At 44.5% G+C, this 24,919-nt stretch overlaps 1 protein-coding gene across 1 annotated transcript in view; it reads left to right on the top strand.

Annotated features, from left to right (window-relative positions):
- PLCB2 (phospholipase C beta 2) overlaps window positions 1-24,919 on the top strand; it is a 1,211,696-nt gene that overhangs the window by 634,740 nt on the left and 552,037 nt on the right. Inside the window, exons 7-9 of the mRNA XM_069637528.1 lie at window positions 10,296-10,371; window positions 14,890-14,990; window positions 22,704-22,870. Of these exons, the coding sequence (XP_069493629.1) occupies window positions 10,296-10,371; window positions 14,890-14,990; window positions 22,704-22,870 (344 nt within the window). The remainder of the gene's footprint in view (window positions 1-10,295; window positions 10,372-14,889; window positions 14,991-22,703; window positions 22,871-24,919) is intronic.

Below are 24,919 nucleotides of genomic sequence, written 5' to 3'. Positions count from 1 at the left end.
GAAGGACGTAATGTAGAGGTGACCAATTTGCATAACTCATCTTTGCATATGGTCCCCTTATTTCCATCTTTTGAAGCATCCCCTGGGATTATTATGAATAAAATAAAAACTCTTAAGTCCTCAAGAGACCCTGGTCCCAATGGGCTGGCTAATGTGGTTATCATGAACTATCCTGAATTTTGGGCGGAGGTACTCTCCATACTTTTTGAAACGATCTTAGTTCAGGGGAGAATCCCTCTATCTTGGCAAACAGCCATCCTTATTCCCATTTTTAAAAAGGGAAACCCTGTTAATCCTAATAATTACAGGCTTCTGTCCATGCTGGATATTACAGGTCAAATTTTAATCCTAATAATTACAGGCTTCTGTCCATGCTGGATATTACAGGTAAAATTTTCACTTCATTATTGTTAAGCGAAGTACAGAAATGGGTTGATGAGACTAATATACTTAGTAATTTCAGTGTGGATTTCGGCGGGACTTTTCTACATCACATAATCTTATGGTGATGGACATATTTCGTACACGGGCACTCACTAAGGGGCATTCTCCTCTATATGCCCTATACATTGATTTCAAGGCTGCCTTCGATTCCATCCCTAGAGATAGACTGTGGCTGGAAACTTGAATCAATGGGATGTCTGGGAGGCCTTTTGTACTATCTGAGACTTCTGCACCAAAACACCACGGCTCGCCTTAGGTTAAATCAAGAACGCAACATGACTAAAAGTGTGTACCAAAATAGAGGGGTTAAGCAGGGATGTGTTACCGCACCCCTGATTTACAACCTCTATGTATATGATATCCCTGCAGATCTAGCTGAAAGTGATAATTGTCCCCTGAAAATTGGTGAAGCGCCTTGCACTGTACTAGCATATGCCAATGACTTGGTAGTATTTGATAACACCATCAGTGGACTCGGTGCTCCACTACCCCTTTATGGGAATATGCTAGTCTTAATGGTCTGACTATCAACTTAGACAAGACCAAAGTTCTTAGATTCACAGGGAAAAGAGTATCCCGTGTTAACTTGATGGTGGGTAAAATCATCATACCCTATGCGCCTTCCTATCGTTATCTTGGAATTGAAATCGAGCCCAATGGCGATTATCGCTACTGTAGGCAGGGACACAAAATCCGAGCAGCACAAGTTACTGCACTGATTGCTGCATTCTCGAACAAGCAGGGCGGATATACGATTTGGGGGACACGGCACCTTTACATCCAAGTGTTCGTACCCATGATCACTTATGGTCTGGAGGCTCTTCTCTCTTTTGATTTGGCTTGGCTCCAAGTTATGGAGGGCAAATTCTGGCGTAGGATATTGGGATTGTCCCCAGGAGTGCCTATGGCCTTGATCAGACTTGAAATGGGTCTCCCACCACTAAAAGCAATTGTCCTTAAAAAGAGAGCTGGACTTTTTCTCAAGATGATTAGCGGCTCCTCAAATCCCCTATTGTCTGTGATACACCAGGAAGTGATCAAAAAATACACCACCTCACCCCTTTTCAAATTTATATCAACATTTCTTACTGACATAGGTTGGATACATAGAGGGGCAGCTTATACTAAGGAAGTTCAAAACGCACTTGGGAAAAGGGTGGATCTTTGGGATTGGCTCGAGAACTTCGCACATCTGAGTACTCTAAAGAGCTGCCAATTTATCAAATACAGACTGTACACCTACATGAAGCCCCAAGCATATTTGAACCTCTGTCCGACGAAAAGGCTCAGAGGTTTTATCATCCTGTTCAGATTGGAACAATTACCCACTCTGAGGAATATGGGAGCCAGGGAAAATATTCCTGTGCTTGAGCGAATTAGTCGCATGTGTAAATTACCTGAATGCTTGGAGACAGCCAAACATCTCCTTACGGAATGCCAGTCATTCATTAGTACAATAACATTGCATCTTGCGGAGTTTGTTCATAATCTTCAAACCATTAGTGAAATGTAATTTTGGCGTTATTGCACAAACACCTGCAACATGCATTTGTTCATAGCCCTCTATAACATATGGCAAAAAATTGAATTAAAACTGGGCCGGTTGATTTGAATAATTTGTGCCCTGTAAGGTGAAGTAAATGCACGCCATTGTGGGACTGGTTATCGGCATACTACAAACATCTGCCTAACTCATAATTTTGACGCAAGGAGATCTGTAAATATGTATATCATCCCTTAATATGTATAAGTATGCTCAGCATGTCGGGATAAAGATGGTTATAATCATATTTCATTTTTGTTTTTTAAGCTACATTTGATACATTATTAACTGTTCATTCGACTTTTAATTCATTTGATTATCATCTGTTTATTGTTCTTATTGTTATTAATGTATAATTGTTTATCATGTGTAAAGTTTGAATTTATTTTCATACTATATCACATTAAAGTTTATTATTATTATATGTATCAGATATGGGAGAAAGGTTTGATAATATAAATAAATTCCACCCTAAGATCGGTGACTTATCTATCTGTTGACTTTCTTATGCCGAAAATTGTCTGAGTATCAATGTGACTAAAACTAAGATTTAATATTTGGGAAAAAGAGCAGACCGAAGCAAACTGTGAAATATAGATGATGTATAGATACCCAAGTGATAGAAGTTGTGGATTAATATCCTTATCTAGGTAGGACAGTTAACAATCTCCCTTATATTGATCACTATGTGGACATGATTGGTAATAAGATCTATAAGAAAGCCACTCAAGTTATAAGCACTATGAATGTCCTTCATTGAAGTCCTGTTAAAAACAAGCATTGGCATAGCCAACAGTTTTGGCTTGTGTATAAGCATTAGGCGTTTGCCACGCATTGCTATTAGATGCCCAGGTACTTGCACCATTTTGCACCTGCTGACATCGATGGCCAGTTAATACCACTAGAGCACTGCTTGCCAAATGCCTTTCACATGCCTACACAAAAGCTCAAACTGTAGGCATTGCCAGTGTTTGTTTATTTAGAAAACATACTGGACCACCGCAGTAATCATCTTCTCTTCAAGCTGGGCTTCCTTCAGGTGGCATCTGGTTTGGGGAAGAAGGTCAGCGGTCAGGAAAAGCCATTCATCCTAGTAGCTGCCTATTCCTGGATCAGGCAAAGTGCAGGGTCAGCATTCTGCCCCTATCGCCAGTCTGAAGCAGGCAGGTAGTGGCAAGGGAGACGGGTCCTTCTGCAGGCTTTATACCCTGGATTTTCCTGCACCCTTGAAATATTCTGAAGACTGTGACGTCACGCATGGTCTCCCCAATTCTTTCATAGAATCGTGGGCGCTTTATTTGCCGTCCTTCACTCATGTCAGGTGCTATGCAGGGCATCAGAGACGTCACCAGAATTTGCATTTGCAAAGAACTTAAATACGTGCACACACGCACACACAGTCATGCACAGGTAAATAGTCCCACAGCACAATCACCCAGACTTTCCTGGTACTATTGCATGGGTCTACAGCCAAGTTTGACATGGAGCTGCTTGGACTCCAGTGCTGCTGTAAGTGTCTCATAACCCTTGGTTTTCTCATATGCCCCCTGCCCCCCACGCCTTGGAAGGCTATAAACTTCATAGACTGATAAATCATGTCCAAAAATAGAACAATATTTATTAATCAACGATACACATAGAAGTACAGAATGCAGATACAAAAGAAATTAAATTAAGTAACCACCGTTCTATTACAGATTATAGTCCTTTCTCAAAACCTTTTTGGAGCAAGTGAGGAGTTGCGCTACTGCATCTTGGATGCCCTTTTTTCGCCCTTGCACAATTGCACAAATAATGGGGCATTTCTGGGGATTTTAAAGCACATCCTGAATCCACCAACGGGATGTGCTTTAAAATGCCCAAAAATGAGGGTCATCCCCGTGCGCCTCATTTCTGACCCTGTCATGATTTTCATTTGAAGTGTGACAGCCACGGGTGAAACCAAAGCTGTCACATTATCATTTCCATCTCCATCATTTCCATAGGGGGGTCTCTGAGGTGGTTTCATCCGCTAGCCACTTGGACACATAGCTCATCTGGGCTGCAAGATAATACTTCTCTAGACTTGGTAGTTGGATCCCACCTTGATTGTATGGTAGGACTAAGGCGGACAGGGCCACACGATGTCTGCCTCTTCCCCATAGGAATTCTTTAATTATTGTATCAAGAAGTTGGAAAAAGGGTTTTGTGATGTAGAAGTGCACATTTTGGAATCTGTACAGGAATCTAGGGAGAATAATCATCTTAACTATCGAGGCCCTTCCTAGCATGGATAATGGAAGCTTTGCCCAGAATCTTATGGATTTATGTAATGTAGGTACTACAGCCTTCGTGTTGTGCTCATGGATCAGCTCCGGTGTGTGCATTATCTGGATCCCAAGATAACGAAAAAAGGCCGTCTGCCACTTGACACCCACCGGGGGGAGTTCTTCAGCATCTTTGTTTTTTAGGCCTGCCAGAGGAAACAAGCAGGATTTAGTTTTGCTAAGTTTTATGCCGGAGACTTTGGCATAGTTGTCGAGGACTTCCAGTTTTGTCGGCACATTAAGATGGGGTTTGTTAACATATATCAAAACATCATCTGCGTATGAGATGATATGATCGATTCCTGCTAGTCTGATCCCTCCATCAAAAAACTGTTGCCTAAAATAAATCGCTATGGGGTCCAATCCTAGGACATAGAGCATAGGGGAGAGATGGCAGCCCTGCCTCGTACCCCTCTGAATGTCCCATGCCTCGGACACATATTTCCCAGATTTCAGCCTAGTCCTTGGTTTATTGTAAAGAATCTTGACCCATCTAATGAATCTCTGGCTGACCCCAAATCCCTCCAGAACCGCTAACAGCCATTCCCAATATATGGAGTCAAATGCCTTAATGGCGTCTAAAGATAGTAATGCCAGTCGTTCGTCACATGTGTTGGTTTGGGCTATGATGTGCTGAAGCCTGCGCAAATTTAAGGAGGTGTTGCGGCCAGGTATAAAACCGTTCTGGTCCGCATGTACTATGTCTCCTATCACTTTGGATAACCGCTGTGCTAGGATTGTCGACAGTATTTTAACGTCATAGTTAAGCATAGCAAGCGGATGATAGGAGTCGCATCTGTCTGGGGGTTTATTGGGCTTGAGCATCGGGATCACTAGGGTTTCTCTCATGCTATCTGGTAGAATACCCCTTTCATATGTTTCCGAGAAAACTTGGTGTAGTAGGGGCATCAGGGAGGGTTCAAATGCTTTGTAGAACTCGGGGGGGAGCCCATCACATCCCGGAGTTTTACATGTGGCTAGGGATCGGATAGCTTCTGTTATGTCTTCCGGAGTGATGTCAGAGTCCAATGCCTCAGACTTTTCAGGCGACAGTTTGGCTAGACCTATTTCCTCTATGGTGTCTGTAATTTGTTCTTGTGGGATTTTGTCTGTATGGGAGTATAGTTGTGCATAATAACGTTTAAAGGTGTTGTTGATGCTCTGCTGGGTTTTGTGCTCCGTACCATGTTCGTCTCGTAGTATTGTGGTCATATGTCTGGGGTGTTCTCTTTTGCAGAGCCAGGCCAGCAGCCGGCCGGGTTTATCGTCTTCCGCATGTTTCCTATCGGTTATAGCGCTAAAATCAAATTTGGCCAATCTGTTCCACGCCACAGTACAGTCCTCTCGGAGAGTTTTAAGATCCTCCTCCCTCTTCGGGGTGTCTACCGGGATGGCCTCTAGTCTCAGGATCTCCCGTTCTTTCTGGTCAAGTTCACCTCGTAGTATTTTCCTTATGCCCCCTGCTTTTGCAATGACTTCTCCCCTCGTAACTAACTTTAAGGCATCCCAAAGTGTGCTAATGTGTTCAACACTACCAGAGTTTTCTGTTATATAATTCTCTATGGATTCTTGTAACTCCTCCCTGAAGATCGGGTCTTTCAAGGCCTGAGCAGACATCCCCCACATCGGGATGGGTGGTCTGGGACTGTTGTGGTGCCAGTCCAACAGAAGTGGGGAATGGTCGGAGATAGTCCTCCCTAAATATTGCGTGCCCCCTATTTGAGGCAGATGTTCCTTACTCACGAAGAAATAATCTAGCCTCGTATGGAGTTTATGGGGGGATGAGTAATACGAATAGGCTCTCTCGCCCGGGTGTAGTTCCCGCCATGCGTCTGTCAAGTCTAGTTCCCTGACCAGGGTGGCTAGGGACATGGTGGCAGCGGAGGGGCCTTTCACTGGAGGCCAGGATCTATCCAACTCTGCGTCATGGACGCAGTTAAAGTCACCACCCCACAGAAAAAAGTCATCTCTAAATTGCACCATCTTGGCACCCAGTGATTTTAGGTGAGCTGGGATATTGTTGTTGGGGAAATATGAATTCACTATGCAAATCTCACTTTGTTCGAAAGTGCCCCATAGTATTAGGTATCTTCCTTCTGGGTCCTTTTCCATTCTTTTCAGGTGGAATGGTACTTGGGGGCTGAACCAGGTGTATACCCCTCTGGCGTATTTGGAGTAGGGGGCTCCAAAGCCCTGTCCCCCCCAGTGTTCCCCGAGTTTTGCATTCGTTTCGCTGGTGCAGTGAGTCTCCTGTAGTAGGGCGATGTCCACTCTTTTCCTGCGTAAGTAGGATTTGATCCTATTCCTACGGAGATACGTGCCCAGGCCTCTCACATTCCAAGTTAGTATCTTAATGTGCATAGCCATCTTGGTTTCGGGGGAGATTCGGGAGACTTTCGCTTCTCCCAGAAGAGTTTGTGGTCGGGTTTAGGGCTCCAATGTCACTTCTAAATCGGGGATTCCAACCCGTCCAGACCACCGTTCCGGCCCACCAGCCCTTCGGTTGCATTCTGCGGTTTGGAGACTTACTAACTTTTTTAACTACCATTCCGTGGAATGGATCGATCAAAAAAAACAACAACAAGAAACTGCCCCCAGCAGTCGTTTCAAACTCATGACGCTCGGGGGCTCCCGAGCCTTCCAGTCCTCTCCCGGTCTTTCCGTTCAGGCGGTATGTAAGTGTTTTGCCTACACCGTTTCGGTTTGGGGGATCATCGGCAGTCTAACGATTGGGCCTCCGGTTTCCTGCCCAATTGTGGTGTTCCTTTGATGCAGCATTGGGTTTGATCACGATATTTAACAGATCGTGCGGTTCCAGTTCACAGATTCAGCGTTTGCTGCTTTTCATGAGTTCCTCGGTGTCTTCCGCGAGGTTATTGTGTTCGAGCCATAGGTTAGCTGCAGCGGGCGTCTCTAGGAAAATGGCCTTTCCCTTGTAAATTATTTTGAGTCTTGCTGGGTACAGCAGCATATATATAAGGTTAAGTTTCCGCAGCCTGGCCTTTATTGGTATGAAGGAGTTTCTTGCTCGCTGCACCACAGGGGTGTAAATGGGATACATGGTTATTGACGCGCCGTTTCTTTTGATCTCACCTCCCTCTCTCGAGAACCTCAATATTGTCTCCCGGTCTCTAAAGTTCAATATTTCCGCAATCATTGGTCTAGGGTAAGACCCGGGGGCTGGTCACTTCTGGAGGGATCTATGGGCCCGCTCCACGGAGAACCCCTGGGTGAAATTTCATTCCCCGATTTCCTGCAACGGCAGTTATTCTATAAACTCGGTGGGGTCCGAGCCCTCCATGTCTTCCAGAATCCCCAGTATTCGGAGGTTATTACTTCGGGCTCGGCCTTCTGCATCTTCGGAGCGTGCCTCTAATCGAGCCACTGTTGTTTCCAGCTCTTTAACTTTCGCCTTTAGCTCCTGTGGGGTCTCTGAAGTTTCCTGTAGGGTGGCTTTTGTGTTGGTGACTCTTTCGGCCAGGTTGCGGGCATCTTGCCTCATAAGTTGCATGTCCGATTTTATTTCTCCTCATATATCCTCAACGGATGTTCTCAGTTCTGCAATTGCCTGGAGGATCTGAGAGTCACGAGGGTCGACCGCCGGGGATAGTGACTCTGCTGTGATGTTTTCCTCCTGTGGTGTCTGTTGAGTCCATCGTTACAGTTCTGGACCTATTCTTGGGGGGAGACATTACACCGCACAAGGGTTCCAGTTCCGTGCAGCGTGATGCTCGCTTTAGCTTGTGGTAAGCGGCCTTATTCTGTTTTGAGGAGCCCCCGTCTAGGGGTCTCCGCAGCTGTAAGGTTGGATCTTGCTCTGATCCACCTTCTCCCCAACTGATCATATATAGTGACTAGGCAGAGCAATGGCTCAGTTTTTAGCCGTGTCCAAGGTGATTCAGGGCCCCACTGTGGTGCAGTGCCCAGGCTGCTGTCCATGGGCTACACAAGGCGGGAAGTTGCCGCCAGCCAACGGATGGTGAGGTGAGGTGGGGCGGTGAGCTCTTGTGTGGGGGGTAGCCACTTACTTCTTTACGGGTTCTGGTGGGCTCACAGGTGTTGCCTGGTCCGAGTTCCTGGATCTGTGTGCTTCGTGATTGGTATTTCGTCCGCTATGTGGACTCTCAGCCACTCGGAGCAGTCTACATGTCTAGATACTCCATTTTGGTCCCCAGGCTAGTCCCAAGCGTTATGTGTGGTGGGGAACACCTTCCGTGGTCAGACCGCAGCGATGCTCATGGGACACAAGCGTGGTCTCTCCACTATGAGGGGCCCTGTGGAGGGTTGATCCAGGGAGCCGGCGCTCCCCTTGGAAGGGCTGGCAGGGCCGGCGGTCAGCGGCTCAATCCGTGTTACGCGGCCTCTTTGTCCGGGTCCCCCTGGGTCCTGCCGCCTTCCGCTGCTCCGAAGTCACCGCGGGAGCTTCGTTTCCCTCCCACTATGAATCGGTGTCACGGGAGCCGGCGCTCCCCTTGGAAGGGCTGGCGGGGCCGGCGGTCAGCGGCTCAATCCGTGTTACACGACCTCTTCGTCCGGGGCCCCCTGGGTCCTGCCGCCTTCCGCTGCTCCGAAGTCACTGCGGGAGCTTCGTTTCCCTCCCGCTATGGGTCGGTGTCACGGGAGCCTGGAGGAAGTGTCTTGTTTACTCGTGGCGGAGGCAAGTGGTAAAAGCAGTCCGCAAAGGTCTGCAGTCTTCGCTCCAGCCCCGCGACTCCAGTCGGGTCTCCCCGCTACGGGCTGCTAAGTGTGGCCGCCATCTTGGGTGCCACAAGGGGGTCTCTCGGGACGTTCCGATTCTGCTGTTGCCTTCGCCGGTTTTCCCCGCCGACTTGGTCGAGTGTGGATAAAGGGTTCTTCTGTGGCTCAGTCTGATTTCAGCTCCGGAACCTATAATTTTTATGCCGCAATTACACAAGTTTCACAATCATGGGCAGGAGCTCCCAGGAGAGTCGGCTTCACTCCATGCGCGCTGGCCACGCCCCCCTTTATATCAATGCGCTATTAATATGGCACTTTCATTCAACGCACTTTACAAAGAACATTGTATATAAAGTGCTCATTGTCCAATCGAAATTGGGTTTGGTGAATTAAGAAGGATGAAAGATCAAGCTGACTTTGCTGGTATTCGAACCTGCGACTTTCCTATCGCACTGGCAATCTTAGCAGCCAGCTCCTCACTTGTTACGTGATCTTAACAGCACATACCCAAACAGCGAGTTCCCCTCTGAAGATGGTATGGTTGAATAAGAAATAAGTGCCACTTTTTGTAAATATGTGTGCCAAGCATTGAGAATTATTTTATGAAGTTCTACCGGACGAGTATGTGTGGAGGGAAATCTGCTTTTGACTTCCAGAATGCTTGCCTGAGAATGATCAATACAATCTAACTGTACTATGTGACACGGCAAACTCTGGAACAAGGTACAAGTGCCGATCACGCCGGCTCCACCTGCCCAGACGTGTATCAAGGAGCTGGAGACACCACCCGTTAAAGAACACCTCACCAATCGCTGCTCACCCCATTCAAGCCTTCTTCTTTTCTCCCCCTCCAGAGCCGTGCCTGAAATGTCCCATTCAGATAGACGTGGACAACCCGATTCCAGACGCACGCTATATTGTTTAGAAGGGTTGGAAGCTGTTCATATGGTGTTTGACTCAATCCGTATTTGGTGTTTCATGTTAGTTAGGATGAATTGACACTCTGCGTGGGATTATTACAGTACACACTGCATCTGTCTCGTGCAGGTGGCTGAAAATAATCATTGCATTTCCGGAAGCGAGGGATTTAGAATTGTTTTTGGAAAAAGGACAACTGAAAGAAATGGCGCTAGTAGTTTCTATCCTGAATGGTGTGGGTGTATCCACAGAGTACTGTTCATTGGCTGTGCTGCTCATTGAGAATCATGTGACCTGATGCTCTTCAGAATCTGTGTGGACATGCCCGCTTTAGAATGCCAGGGATAAATACTCTGCATCCGCATTCATTCTACCTTTCTTCTCAGCATTTTTCAGATGTTTCCTGCCGACAGGAAGAGGGTGGAATGTGCACTGGGTTGCTGCCACCTTCCGAAGGGCAAGGTGAGTACCGCAAGTTCTTTGGATCACTTGCATGCTTTTACCTGACATGCAGCACCCTGTTACCAGCTTCTGTGGTCACCTCAAAGCAAACGGTTCATTTGATGACTTGAGAACCCCATCCAAATCTTTCCACTCCAAAGGGCGGTCCAGGGTTGTTTGTGTGTTTCTGGCAATGTAGAGGCCCAGGTTAAACAATGCTAGTGATTGCAGGGCATGCCTGAAATTGATGCAGTCTCGGCAGGATAGCTCAGGGGCAACGTGCTCACCTTGGAAGCAAGACGACACAGAGCAACACAAGTTCGATCCCCGGGTCCGTGCTCAGAAACCTCTTGGTATTAAGCGCATTATAAATAACCTAACATATCATATCACGCATGGCCCTAGTGCACAGTAGCAGATCGGATCACTCTGACCCAGGGGGAGGAATATACAGAATAATAATTAGGAAGGGTTCACATGCCTGACTCTGTTCAAATATATCATTGACATTATTTTTTACATGAAATGTACTTTTTCTCATCCCTGTTCAGACTTGCTGCCTAGAACCCTTTGTCAGTCTATTATCTTCCATCACATGTTTTGTAAGGTATGAGCCGTGTCTCATATAGGACCATGTTTTAAGATATCACCCTACCTGTCTTTGTCTGAGCCTGATCGTTTCCTTACATGTATAATTTATTCGTGAAATGCCACCGTCAGTAGCTCTTGAATGCAATGTACCCTTCTGGATGTGAATGTTTCCTCCCCCTCCACCCATAATCCCCCTTTCTTTTGAACAGTGACCCGGAAGATCTTTTGTGCATTCTATGCAATTATGAAAATGATGTCCTTCATGCTCAACTTTGGAGGAGGGATAGAACATTCATTCTGGGTTCCCCCTGTTGGGTGACTGCCAAGTACACACATTTATAAAGCCACATCAATTTGACTTCACACCCCTGTCAGCTCTGTCAGTAGGGCTTCACTATGACACCACTGATGTGAATTGCCATCTAGTCTGACTGTACCCACTACAGCCATGTGGAAGAATAGCCAGAATGATGCTCCTTTGATTCCCTTGATTCCCTAGCAAGATAAGGACAACTACAAGAAAGGAACAGACCCGACAGGGTCTGCCCATGGGTAGAGGACCCAAACAACAGCCCAACGCAGGAAGGTGGTGGCCTGGAACAGAACGAAGGCAGAAACCCTTCCATCGCTGAAACTGCCAAGCATGGTGAAAGAAGTACACAGGAGAAACGGAGAATCATCCTGACCGACCACAGAGAAGAGAAAGAGAACGCCGACCCAGTGATGCAGAACCCCTTCAATACAGGTAGAGGAGAGAGCACGAGACCCGGGAGTGAGTCATAACAAGTGAAAGTCACTGAGGGTCCCTGTATCCTTGTCCAAGTGAATGGGAACACTATAGAAAGAGTGGAGATCGCTCGGCGTCCTTGGATACTCGTCTCAGTATTTGGCAAAGCTATGTAAAGAGTGACAATCACTAAGGGACCCTGCATACACATCCCAGTGACTGGCAAAAGTGTACGAAGAGCAAAGATCATCCAAGGGGCAGATATACTCGTCCCATTGAGGGGCTGAAGTGTAGTAACCACTTAGAAATATGTGATACGTGCCATTGCGAATGGAAAGACTGTGACGGAATAATAATCAAAGAGAGACTTTGTTTATATATCCTGAGAAGAAGAAAAGTATTTGGAGAAACAGGGGATCAAATAACCAAAGGTCTTGAAAGAACCATTGAAAGGAATGAAGGAGCTATTACACCGAATAGCGAGAGACAATTTCAAGATATCTTATTGAAGAGAGTTGTGCTTATAATTTCAATAAAAGCAGGTTGAACATGGCACATGATAGTCAGTCTCCTTATTCTGACCTACCACAGTACATACATGTGTCCAAAAGAAGGAACATAACATCTCCAAAGTGTCAGGTTTCTTTTACATGACTAATGCCACTTTTCATGAGAAATGGTTCTTTGAAATTGGTTTTGCACCACTGCTCACTCTGTCTTTTTGATTGCTGAGTTAACATTTATGGACACACTGGCTTAGTCTGTAGCATAAGACTGAGATACTGCTGAGCATGGGATGTTTATATGTATTAAATGAAATCCTTAGAGTATACACCATTTCTCTTTTCAGCCACTTTCACAATGTGTTCTTGGAACCTTCCAAATAGGTTCCAGTCGTCAGCGTCTCTCCTTTCAATCTCTATCACAGTTTTCTCTAGAAACATCCAGCTGATTTAAGCCGTCAATGTCTCTGCTTTCAATCACTTTCACAATTGATGTGATATGATATGGCATTTATAACGCGCCTATACACGAGTGTTTCAAGGCGTGACGCGGAAAGTGGGGGAACAGAGGGAAGACAGACACAACGATCCTACTAGGCCAAGTGTGATTCAGATTGCGCAAGTGCAGGGGAGGGGGTGAGGGGAAAAGTGCAGGGTGGGAGGGGGGGATAGTGCAGTACATGGGATAAATAGAATAAATAAAACAATAAGAGAAGTACGGCCAGCTGGTGGCAAGTGCAAGGGTAAGTGCAGACATCAGGTCAGGTGGCAAGTGCAGGTGGGGGATTGTAGGGATACAGAAAACAGTCCACAAGTGCGGGAGTTGCCAGGGAGGCAGTGCAGGTGTGCAACTGGTGGGGGAGGGGACCTGGTTTTATCATTCTAGCCTCAAAGGTCTCCCCATTGCCTCGTGGCTTTTCCCCCGGTTTTCCCTCTATAGAACGCTGGTCGTCCGAAAATTTCCCCAAGTGTGCATTCCACTTCACTTTGTGCTTTCTCTCTGTCTCTCTCTGTTTGTTCACTCACCCGCATCTCCTGGTCAGGAATTCCTCTGGAGGCTCTGTTGGTTAAAGTGTCTGGCGTTCATCTACCATGACTGGCTCCTGACCCCTCTATGCAGCACCCCGTTCTCTTGCCATCTGGGGGTGATGCGCATGCCATGCCTGCTGCTGCTGCTTAGTGGTGCAGTGTCTAACATTCAGCAACTCTGCCCTGCGCAGAGTGGCCTCCTTGACCTTCCACACACATGCTGCTTCATCTGTCCTGCAGACCCATAAGGCCGCCCTTTCAGTGATTCCTGGGTCCCTCCATCCTGTGTTGCCGTGGGACGCGCCACATGATGATGGGGAGCGAGGAGAGAATCACTAGTGTGCACTGCTCTCAAGGTCTTGGAGGGCACTTCACCACCAGCGCTTTAGACCAAACAAACCATAACACATTAAGGTGGTGCTGAAAGGCGAAACCCGAAACATGGTTTGGTGTTTAATATCTCTCTGAAGACTTGACCTCTCTGTAGACAGTAAAACATGTACCAGTCATAGAAATGCTGATTAACCTTCTATCAAGCACCAGTAATTAATAGATAACTGGAATTTGATTGGGGTTAGCCCACATCGGTCTTGTATGATATTTCTGTATAGATACATTGTGTTGTCTTGTTTTTGTCTGATCGACTCATTTTTCTAGAAGTTAATCAAGTGCTTATTTCCTGATGTGCACTCATGACGCATGCGCCCAGATGGACCCTGCTCTTACCAAGCTCTTCACCATGTCACGCTCTGCCAGTGAAACAGCACTGGGCTTCTAACCTGAAAACCAAGATGTTCCATCATTGGGACGAGCCAAAAGAAGCATAAGGTGGCCCGAGTATACCCATCGACCTGCATGGCAATTAACAGGTTTCTGCCATTGCTGTGACCTCTCAGTTCAACGAAACACTAGTAGTTTGAATCAGACGAAAAGCTGCCATCTAGTAGGGCTTTCCTTAAATGACTAGATTGCTGGACCACAACTAGCAAAATTGCGAGTGAAGGGATATTTTCTGAGCCCTGCTAGTCTGTCTTCAAAACAGCATCAATCCCCAAGTCTAGAGCCCGGAGCGAGATCCTGGAAACAGGTTCACATATTGCAGCAGAAAAGAGTTTCAGCAACACAGGCAAGTATGGTTTCCCAACTGCTGGGTCACAGAACAGGAGGGGCTCCCAAACGTCTGATCAGGCACAGCATGATTATCCTGTGCCCTCTAGTGATGGCACTTGGGGCTTTGAGGAGTGAATGCTCCTCTACACTGTTCATACTCTTTCAGAAAATACCAGTCAGTAGTCTCCAGCGAAGGCTCCATATATTGCCTCAGACATTTTGATTGGAACCCTTAACAATAACGCTTTCTCACAAACTCCAAATACAAAGAAACATATGGCATTTCTTTGTTAATGGTCTACATTCAGATCGCTGCCCCGAAGCGCAGTGCACAAAAGGCCACCGCACATCAGCTGATGTACAGTACAATAAATAAATAAATAAATTGCGCTTCATGCCAGCGGAGTGGAGGCTGGAAAGAGGGGCAAAGAGAAAGATCGACCATGCGGGAGACAGCCTTTAGCGAGCAGGCCCCTGCAATTTTGCTCTTTCAGAATCGATGTTCGGGCATAGATCAAAATTTGTATTACAAAACATAGATGTGATTTCACAAACCCAATTTCCTATTTTATCTTCTAGAATGAAGCCATCAATCCGGAGGATTTCCCGGAGTCGGTCTACAAGTCATTCATAATGAACCTGTGTCCACGGCCAGAAATTGATGAGATATTCACATCTCAGTAAGTGTGCTTGCTCTTCCAAGAGGTGAACTGAAAGGGAAAACAAAATGAGTAATAGTGCTACAGTCCTAGGAAGGCAGAGCATTGAAGTGTGCTGATGGATAAATGAAGAAATGGGGTACTATTTATCTGCTTGTTTTGGAGTGAGCACTCACCCAAGACATTTATGAAAATGCTTTTGAGCGCCATGGTCAATCGTGTGTGAATTAAGAATGTAGAATGCAAGGAAATATATATGTGGACAGAAGAGTTAGCCAAGTATTACTTTGGTTCCTGGAACAAGTCTTAAGAAAGGGGTGCTCTAGGGTGGTGGAAAGCAAAAGATCAGTTGCTGCAACGGGTGTTAGTTTTGGAAGATCTGTCGAATGTTCAAGCAGGTGTTGCGTCCTTGGAACACACTCTAAAAGGTCAATCTTAGGTCTTTCAGAGCAATCTGAGAAAATATACAAAGAAATCCCCATTGAAAGGTGTTGCATCCAAAGTTTGTGCATACATATTCACTGTTCTTATCCTGAAAAACTGGCATAGTTGTACTACTCTGTTGGTTGACAATCCCACACCTACAAAGAATTAGATATTCTATAGAAGGGCTAGAAAATAATGTATATCCTGCCCGCATAATGGGGTGGAATTCATATTTTGTTTCCATTCACGAAAGTGTAAAATTTTATATTCATTTTCCAAGAAATGAATCCAGCAACAATCTAATATGTGGTATTTTTGATCAGCACAATAAGAGAAAAACTGCTGTGAAAGTCTCAAACAACAGCTCTTTTGCTGGCTTTTATTCAGTAGCTTTGCATATTTTGAAGATTTTCAAACTGATTTTAGTTGAATTTATTTACCCGCAATTGTACTGATTTGTTTGTTTGTTCGTTTGTTTGTTCGAACGAACGAACGAACGAACTAACGAACGAACGAACGAACGAACGAACGAACGAACGAACGAACGAACTAACGTTCGTTCGTTCGTTCGTTCGTTCGTTCGTTCGTTCGTTCGTTCTGCTTTATTTCGGCAGTGAAAATGCCATAGAAGCAGCACCGTGCAAGCAATTTAAAAATAGAACATTCCTAAAACACAGATATTCACTATACAACACATTCGTAAAATTCATAAAAAGCATTCACCACCGAACTTCTAAAGTGAGTTGTGAACTTCATAACTGATAGTAAACAGTAGCCAACAGGCCAATAGCTACAGCTTTACCAATACACAGTTACAATAGATTACATTTAAAATACTATTTAAAATACTATTTATACTGCACCATACACCTTTCAGTAGTTATTATAGAATTGAGCAATTCACTGACATGAAATGATAAAAATGACCACAGATGAACTCTTTGATCTAAGTGCAAATAGCAATAATACTGTCTACATTTTTAGTGTCATTTCTGAAAAATGTCACCAATTCTGTGAAATGGACAATATTTTGTGAACAATTACCCTAAATGTGTGTATATTGCGCAATTGGGCACATCAAAATAGGGGCATAACATGTGTTCTCTGGACAAATATTGAAAAGGGGGTTAACACAGTTTCTTTGACATAAAATGCCTCATTCCCTCCTGCCAGTATCACTGTCGTTCCACTGAGAAAATAATTGGACCATAAAAGCGCAAATGAACATTGTAATCAGGCTTATGAATACAACATTATGTTTATGTTTAGGTGCAAAAGATGCTTTCTTCTACATCACTGTTCCCTCCTAAATCCTCTTCAACTTAACCCGCTTTGCTCCTGTTCCTACAGATGCAGCGATGCAGCCAGGTGTGTAGGATATGACACACCAATGAATAGTTGAAGATAAAGTGACAGAAGTTAGGCTTCTGACTGGCTGAGCAAAGGCACTCTTACAGTGCGGGCAAGCAAGTGCCTGGAAACATGCTAAAATCCTAATTATCATTACTTCTGCTCCTCTGTTCTTCACAGCCTTTGCTAAATTGAGGCTATTTAAAGGCATCACGCATTCCTGAAAACCCCCCACAACAACCATTAAAAAAAATAATCATCCTTTTGCCATGTTCCCTTAGGGGGAGTATAATGGTTTCACCCCCTCCTTATCCATTTTTGGACTTTGTTCTCCTTAGACAGAGATTGTGATGGACCCAGGCAGGCCTATGACTGTGGGACCCAAGGACTGTGACAGGGCTAGGGCTCTAGTAGTAATGATGAGTACCATAAACTGTCATTACCAGGAGGATAGCTCAGGGCCAACACGCTTGACCTGGAATAAGGCAACGCTTACCAGCACAGGTTCGAAACCTGGTCCAGTGATTAGAGGCTGCACTCCGGTGTGATGTTAGAACCCAAATTAATGTTTAATTATGTTCTGGCCACCTTAGTCTCATCAAAGCCCCCCACCCCTCCCCCCAAATGAAAATATAGCAAACAGTAACTGTACCATCTGCCTCTAAACTGTAAAAAGTTACACATTGGATCTAGAAAAATTGCAGCATAGCAAATGTGAATTTGTTGAGCAGCACTTTAGGAAGTGCCAGTATGAATGGTTCTGGATCAAAATTCGGCTGACAAGCTGTCTTGAATGTATTTATATTGTATAGTGTTGTACTCCCCAAATGATAGCCCCCATTACCACTTTAAATGTTACATATAAGACTCTTAAAGGTAATTTTGGGTTCCAGTACTGAGAAACAAGCACAGGGTTCCTAATAGACTAACCAAAATGTGTCCGCCAGAAAAATCTAGTAGACTAGCACTACACTATTCAAGGAAAAGAAACCTTAGTTTTATTACACACTCTAATGCATAATCATTCATAAATAGAAATCATAAATTCTGTGTTGAAACTTTTGGACGATAGGTTCCAGTTTACACATGCACACTCGATAAACACACCAAAGTACTAACAAAGTAATATTATATGGCTATAATAAAATACTATGGAAGAACATTTCATTCCAATCATTCTAGTTATACACAGTGTTGCAAACAAAAAATGGTGTAAACCAGTCTGAAGATAACATGTTGATAGAATCGCAAAAAAAGCAAGTTTTATGCATTTCAGGATTCACCCTTCTTCAGAAGCCGATAAATATCAACTTCATCTTGCTCTATATGCAGAAATATATCAGAAAGATAGATCTACGGCCTCTTTCTATTAGTTCATTATCCCAGTCACTAAATAGATTTGATGCTCACCAGTGTCCTTATTATGTTCAATGATACAAACTATTATTCGTCTCAGACAATAGTTAGTAAATGTCTGTGTAATGGCTGTAAAAATTAACAACCATTGATAGTGCAGACACAATCCATCTACTACTAGATTACATTTCATAATCAAGTAGCCACATATTTTAGTAAGTTTACCTTCCATGTGTCATAAGTAAATCAGCTTTAAGAGAAACCTTTTGTGTGTTGAAGAAGTGTGTATATGTAAATTGAAAACTATCCTACAAAGATGTTTATTAATGATTATATGTTAACTTTAGAGCATGTAATAAAACGTAGGCTTCTTTTCCTTGAAGAGTGCAGTACTAGTCTACTAGGTGCCTACAATTGCTGGCTTCTAGTTTTAAATGAACAAGTATGGGCATGTCCATGTGACTGCCTTGTATTCGACTCTAAGGAAAATCCACTAAGTGTCCACCCAAGATGCTGCCTTTCCTCTGGTGTAACATCCGTGAACAGGACTCAGGAGTGGACTAAACACCTGGTTTAAGTTATAGACACTGTTGGAGAAATCCTGTGACTCAATGTGGCTTGGATTGTCATTCTTCCCCTGGACAACACCTTCAAATGTAATAGAAAAAGACCCAGGCCTCAGAAAATAATCATCCTTTCTGTGTAGGTGATAAGTGCTCAGTAATGGTTTGTTTATGTGAAGTGCCAAGGGTCCCTCCCGCTATATGCTGATCAGACATCCATAGCAACTACTCCACATAAAAGAACCACACCTTCAAGTAGCCTGGCCACCCATGGGCCTTTTCAAGGGGGTGGGGGGACTACATCTCCTATAATCCCCCTGGTTTCCTGAAGGAAAACCCAGACCTGATCAGAAAACCACATTCATTGTCACAGGTACATGAGAACTGGGGAGCGATTGGGACAACCCGCAGAGTTACTTTCCAAACCCCAGGTAAGACACCAGATAGGAGTCAAAACCCCATATCCATAAGAGGGGAGGACGTGTACCCCCTTTCTTTCTTATTAACAGAAAATATTCAAATTTCAGCCATCCGTCTTCTATCTCCAAGGGCTTGTAATATTAGAACTGATATGAGGAAAACATGAGATGTGCAAAATCAGTTTCAGGAGGAGAGAACCTTCAAGAGAGTCTGGCACGCAGGAAGAGCTAGGTCAGACGAGTGAGAACCAGCATGGCCGACCTGTCTCTCATTGCCGTCACTCATTGAGCCCACCTATGCTGCAGTCAATCACATCAGAGCCCTGCCCTACAGTCACGGCTGCAGACTGCTGTCTTAAAGACCAGTCCAGGGGAACGGCCAGACTAATATAAAAGCAACTCCAAACCCAGTCAGTTTGCGGGTTGCTGGAGTGGAGTGAAGATGGCATTTGGAGAGAGGTGGAGAAGGAGCAGGGGGAGCAGAGTGGATCAGAGAGGGGCGTGTCTTGGAGAACTTCCAATATCTTAGACATGGAGAAGGGGGTGGAGAGAGAGAGCTGATTTGGATTGCAAAGAGAAAGGTATTGGAGAACGTTTTGTATGGAGAAGGACTGACATCAAGGAGGTTGGAGAATTTCAAGTGAAGAGAATGGGAAAAGGAAGGCCCTGCAGCAGCACACTGTTTGGAGGTGGGAAGGAGAGAATGATTGGGGCAGTAATTACCATTTGGATGGATGGACTAGGGTAGAGGAGAATTGATGGAGGAGGTTGGGAGAGTTAAGTAAGAGATGGGAGAGTTACCAAAGGAGGTTGTGGAACAGAAGGAGGTGTGGGACAGTGTTGGACGAGGTTGGAGAATTTAAGGATGGACTGGAGATTTCCTGAAGGAGGTGGCATATTGTTGGAAGGGTTTAGCAGAGTCAAGGAGGACAGGAGGAGGTTGGCAAGTTGAAGGATGTTGGAGGATTTAAACAGGAGCTGAGAAGACTACTGGATGACATTGTAGAGCAACAGAAAGAAGGCATGTAACATCAGGGAGGTGGAACGAGTTGGAGGAATGGAGATTTTTTGGAGGAGATGGGGAGCTTTGTTCAAGAAGCAGAGGAGTACATGAAAAACATCAGCAGTGGAAAGCCAATAAGTGGAGGGTCTGGGTTAAGGGCGAGTTCCTGATCTGAAGGGGAGGACCCCAGGGTTGTAGGAGGTATGGGCAACAAAAAGGGCAGTACTAGCTGATGCTCAAGGGAACTAGATAGATAGAGGGGACACAAGGGTTGGTCCTGTTAGCCAACCACTCACTCTCTCCTACCTCAGGGATCTTGCTCCAGCCAGATCAGCAGAACTGAGAAGGGACTTCCCTGAAGTAAGGATTCAACCTGTCTGCACTTCGATGCCAAGAGACCACTGTGCAACCAAGTAGATTCCCCATTTGTTTGAAACATATGATCAGACTTTATAGGGTATTCGAGACTGCCTCAAACAAACCCACAACAAATGTCCTACTAAAAGTGGACACTTACTCCAGGAGGGGGGATCAGCTCAAGAACGGGGAGAGACATTTAAGTTAACTTGTATTCACCCCATTTGTTGTTTTGGCTCCAACCTGTACACAATCTCAAATAAAACAACGTTGTATACTTTACATTCGACCCTGTCTTGTCCGGTGACAAACACAGACGGCTGTAGGTATAAGACGCGTCAAATTGTAACGTCTTCTTCATCTGAGCAAAGAACACTTTCTTATTTTATTTTTTAGAATGTGTGAAAGAAAATGGCAAAATATATGTGTCCCAATGTTACATATTTGATTAATTGATTTATAGAGCGCTTTACACCAAGTCGCTGTACAGTGGAACAACATTATACATAATAACATCAAAAATGTAACAGATGAAGCAAAATTATATCATGAATCATTCGATAAAACAGTGACGAGCAATTGACTGAAGGGGAGAGGGAATAGGTAGTGGGACTAGGCGGGTGGGGGAGGGCGTGGTGGAGAGTTAGAAGAGGGAAATTGAAGAGAGAGAGAGGAGGGTAGGAGAGGGGAGAGGAAAATCAAGGGGAAGAAAGAGAGGGGGGGGAAGCAGAGACGGTATAGGGGGAGGTTTCAGGGAGGAGAATGGAGAGGAGGGATTTAAGGGAAGTGCGGAAAGAGGGGAAGGACGTAGATGAGTGGATAGTGAGAGGGAGTGAGTTGTAGTGCAGGGGTGCGAGGAGTTGGAAGGAGCAGAAATATCACAGAAGATGGCGAGAGAGTCCTGCATCGACGACTTATTTGGGCACTGATCTTCCTGTTAGAACCGAAAGTGACTAGCTGGCCATATCTTTGTGGCATTGTTTACAGGGGTACATATGGCAAGGCAGGAATTAGCATGGGTTAAATTGGAAAAGATATGGCAGAGGGTGACCAATGCGTGCAAAGTTAAGTTTCCTTGAGAGCACTCTGGAAAGATATTCCAAGATGCGGAACAGCAAAAGAAAATGTATGCCTCTTGTATGTTGCTAGGCAAATAAAATGTTGCTAGCGGTACCTGCATGGCAATCTAGCACTCTCTTCTCTCTCTCTCTCTCTCTCTCTCTCTCTCTCTCTCTCTCTGTAACTCTCGCTTTCTTTCGCTATCTTTGTCTCTCTCTCTATGCCCTGACAACGTGGGTGAGAGTGGCATAGTCAGGTCCGTGTTTGCTTGGGCTACCTAAGCATTTGCTGACAGCTGCATGACGAGAGGAAAAAATAGATGTCTTGGGGGAGGGCCTGTGTTACAACAACTATTAAAGAAAAGTAAACAAACATTGTGAACTGTTTGTTTTTATATTTTAAAAATGTATTTTGCAAATCATCACTTTCAGTATATACAGTAGTTTTAATAGGAAGGTTACATTTGCCTCACGGAGCAAAGCACATTCTCAAAACCTATAATAGCCATGCACATTATTTTCAGATCAACAATTATCATGCACAGCCCGGTACGCTTCTAATGTACTCTTTCGAAATACTACAATACAAAAGGAGGACAAATATCACCAGTGAGGTTTCCAGCCTGCTTTGCATTAAATTAAAGAGCATTCTGGGAATATAAGAATGACCTCAGTTGTTTATATTTGACAACTAATTCTGTCATAAAGGGGATGTATGCTTGAATCACTAGGTATCTCATGCACGCCAGGCACAGTGCTTATTTGGATTGTCACAACACTCACACTAACATTAAAAGGTTTGTAGCATTGATATTCTGGTTCGGACAACCTTAGACGTTGGATTTGAGGATAAAATGGCTGTGACATCTGTCAATCCATTTAGATCAAATGGCCATCTTGAGGGAATGGTTCCTTTGTTTGAGCTAGTCCTCAGCATAACGGAGATTAATCCAAATACAGAAACCTAATACAACTATATATGTATAATGTTGAGGGCACTGCTGAGTGTGTATGCGTGTGCACCGTTGGTGTTGTGTGCAGTATGTATAAAGGGGGCAGGAGTTGAATAATATCTGCAGTAAAATGTATGGACCACACCCCTCTATGCTGTCTGCAGTTTGAAGAATTTCATTTGACCTGAAGAAAGTGTATTGTGTTGTGTTGTGGGAAGGTGCCACGTGCTCATTGTCTTCTTTCCTTAGCCAAATCAAAGCAAAGCCCTACATGAGCAAGGACCACTTAACGAAGTTTATCAATAAGAAACAACGCGATTGTCGCCTGAATGACGTCCTCTTCCCGCCTGCGAGGATTGAGCAGGTCCAAGGTCTGATAGAGAAATACGAGCCCAGTGTGATTAACATCCAGAGAGGTGAGTGCCTTCTATGCGGCCTTCTTCAGAGTCCATAGCTACGTGGGGCTTCTATCTACTAACACCATTGTTCCGTTCCTCTGCTCAGAGGGGAGGTGGAGAAGAGGGCGCGTTGATGTTCAACGCCCTCATGCTTTTTATTGTTAAAGGCTACTCTTGAATATCTCAAAAGGGATGGCATACATTTGTCAATCTTATATTCTGGTAGGATTTCACAGCCCTAGTATTTAGCAGGGAGTTAAGTAAGTTGTGTTCTAGAACTGTGCCCATACATATATGCGCATGCACGTGTGTATAGACACACAGCCACTGCACCACAAAGCATACACACACATGTATATACATACCCCCTAATATGTACTGTCTGCAAACCTACACGCCATGCTTCCCCCCCACACACACTTCATACTTAGAAGCCATTAACATACAGTCTCTTTGTGTATTGTGCAGTGAAGTAGCAAAAGTTGTCGACTCACAAGTCAATACATTTCTATTAGACAAATCCATACCAGATAAAGTGGACAGGGTGACCGCTGCTAATACTTCTAGGACCATTTCAATTCCACCTACGCCATTTGAAATTCCCCTACAATTGCGTCTTGGGGTGTGGAAGGCTTTCCAATGCTGCACTGACTTTATTGTTAAAGACCTCAGGAAGGAGGTCACAAAGCACCCTTTCTTAAGTGGCCATCCCCATGTCCTTCAGGAAGTCCCATGTTCAGGCAATTTGGGCAGACGCCTTTACAGTGAAGATCCCTGTTTAAAGCCAAAACAGTATATAGGTTCAGTGTAACTGAAAAATAATATCATTCCCAAATCTAGGACGAGGGCTGTGGGTGTAGATGTTTGCATTCATCGACCCCTCTTGCTAAAACATCAGGCCTTAAAAACCTAAATATTCTGAAAATTCCTTAGTGTTTTGGAAAACGCCCTTCCTGCTGGCGGACTTTTTAAGAACGGTTTTACCAAATTGTCTCTTTCTCTTTCAAGTGTACAGTCACAGTGAAGATAGATGTTTAAAGGGCTAGTCTATTGACCAAAAAATAACATTTCACCATTATTATTGAGGCGAGTGTTTCCCAAAATGCTAGCATTATATATTATTCCATTTGTATTAAAAAATATTCATATTATAAAAGTCATAGAAAAATACATTCAAGTAGCCCCTCACGTGCTAAGAATGGATAATTTTCTTTTATGAATTACGTAGGAAATAATACCAGCAAAGTTATGGTTGGTTTATAAAAGCTGTAAAAAAAATCGTCTACCCAAAACGAGAAAGTAGAATAAGACATGTCAGCTAAGTCAAACATGCCAGAGCGCGACATAGTAGCCATCACTGGATGTTCACCTCCAATTCAGAGTCACACGCGCAGTGCATTGTGGATGTGCAAATGAGCTCACAGGCAAGCAATTCGCTCTAGAAAATAATTGTGAACGCTGCCCACCAGGGGTGAAGTCCTAAAAATTAAAGTGGGGGGACTCATCAACAAACGCAATGGGATGTGGCGTTGCCAGAAATTAGCATATCAAGGTGAAATATGCACATTTCATTAAATTGGCTTTGCATAATCACCCAAATTGAACAGGACGAATGACATTTGCCTTTCACAAAATCAACACACACACAGAACCAAGAGCGGATATTTTCTTCTAATAGTGTTTAAAGGTATGCATGTTTAAACACCATGAACTAATACAAATGTTTTCCCTGGGATTTGCAGTACCGAAATGCGACATTTCACCTTTAGTTGTTTGATTTTTCATCAGGTTATATAGTGCAGTGGTGAAGTCTCCAGCCTTTAATCTGCCGACTGCGGTTTGATCCCCGAGGTCTGAGTTAATTCATAAATTCAATGAGGACATTCAATGTTTCTCATTTTAGCTGGGGGGACTAAGTCCACCCTCTGAATAAAGTGGGGGGAACTCCGTCCCCCCCCCGTGTGTACCCTCGACTTCAGCCCTGCTGCCCACACTCACTGTTTTGAAGAATGAACTTTGCAGCTATACCTGTCCCCATTCCCTGTTACTTGTGCATTCCTCCAGGTG

Source organism: Ambystoma mexicanum, chromosome 14, assembly GCF_040938575.1.
Source record: "Ambystoma mexicanum isolate Mex_15411 chromosome 14, UKY_AmexF1_1, whole genome shotgun sequence".
Classification (NCBI taxonomy): Eukaryota; Metazoa; Chordata; class Amphibia; order Caudata; family Ambystomatidae; genus Ambystoma; species Ambystoma mexicanum.
Note: the sequence above shows the minus strand (reverse complement) of the source record. Positions and strands in the feature narration are given on the sequence as shown.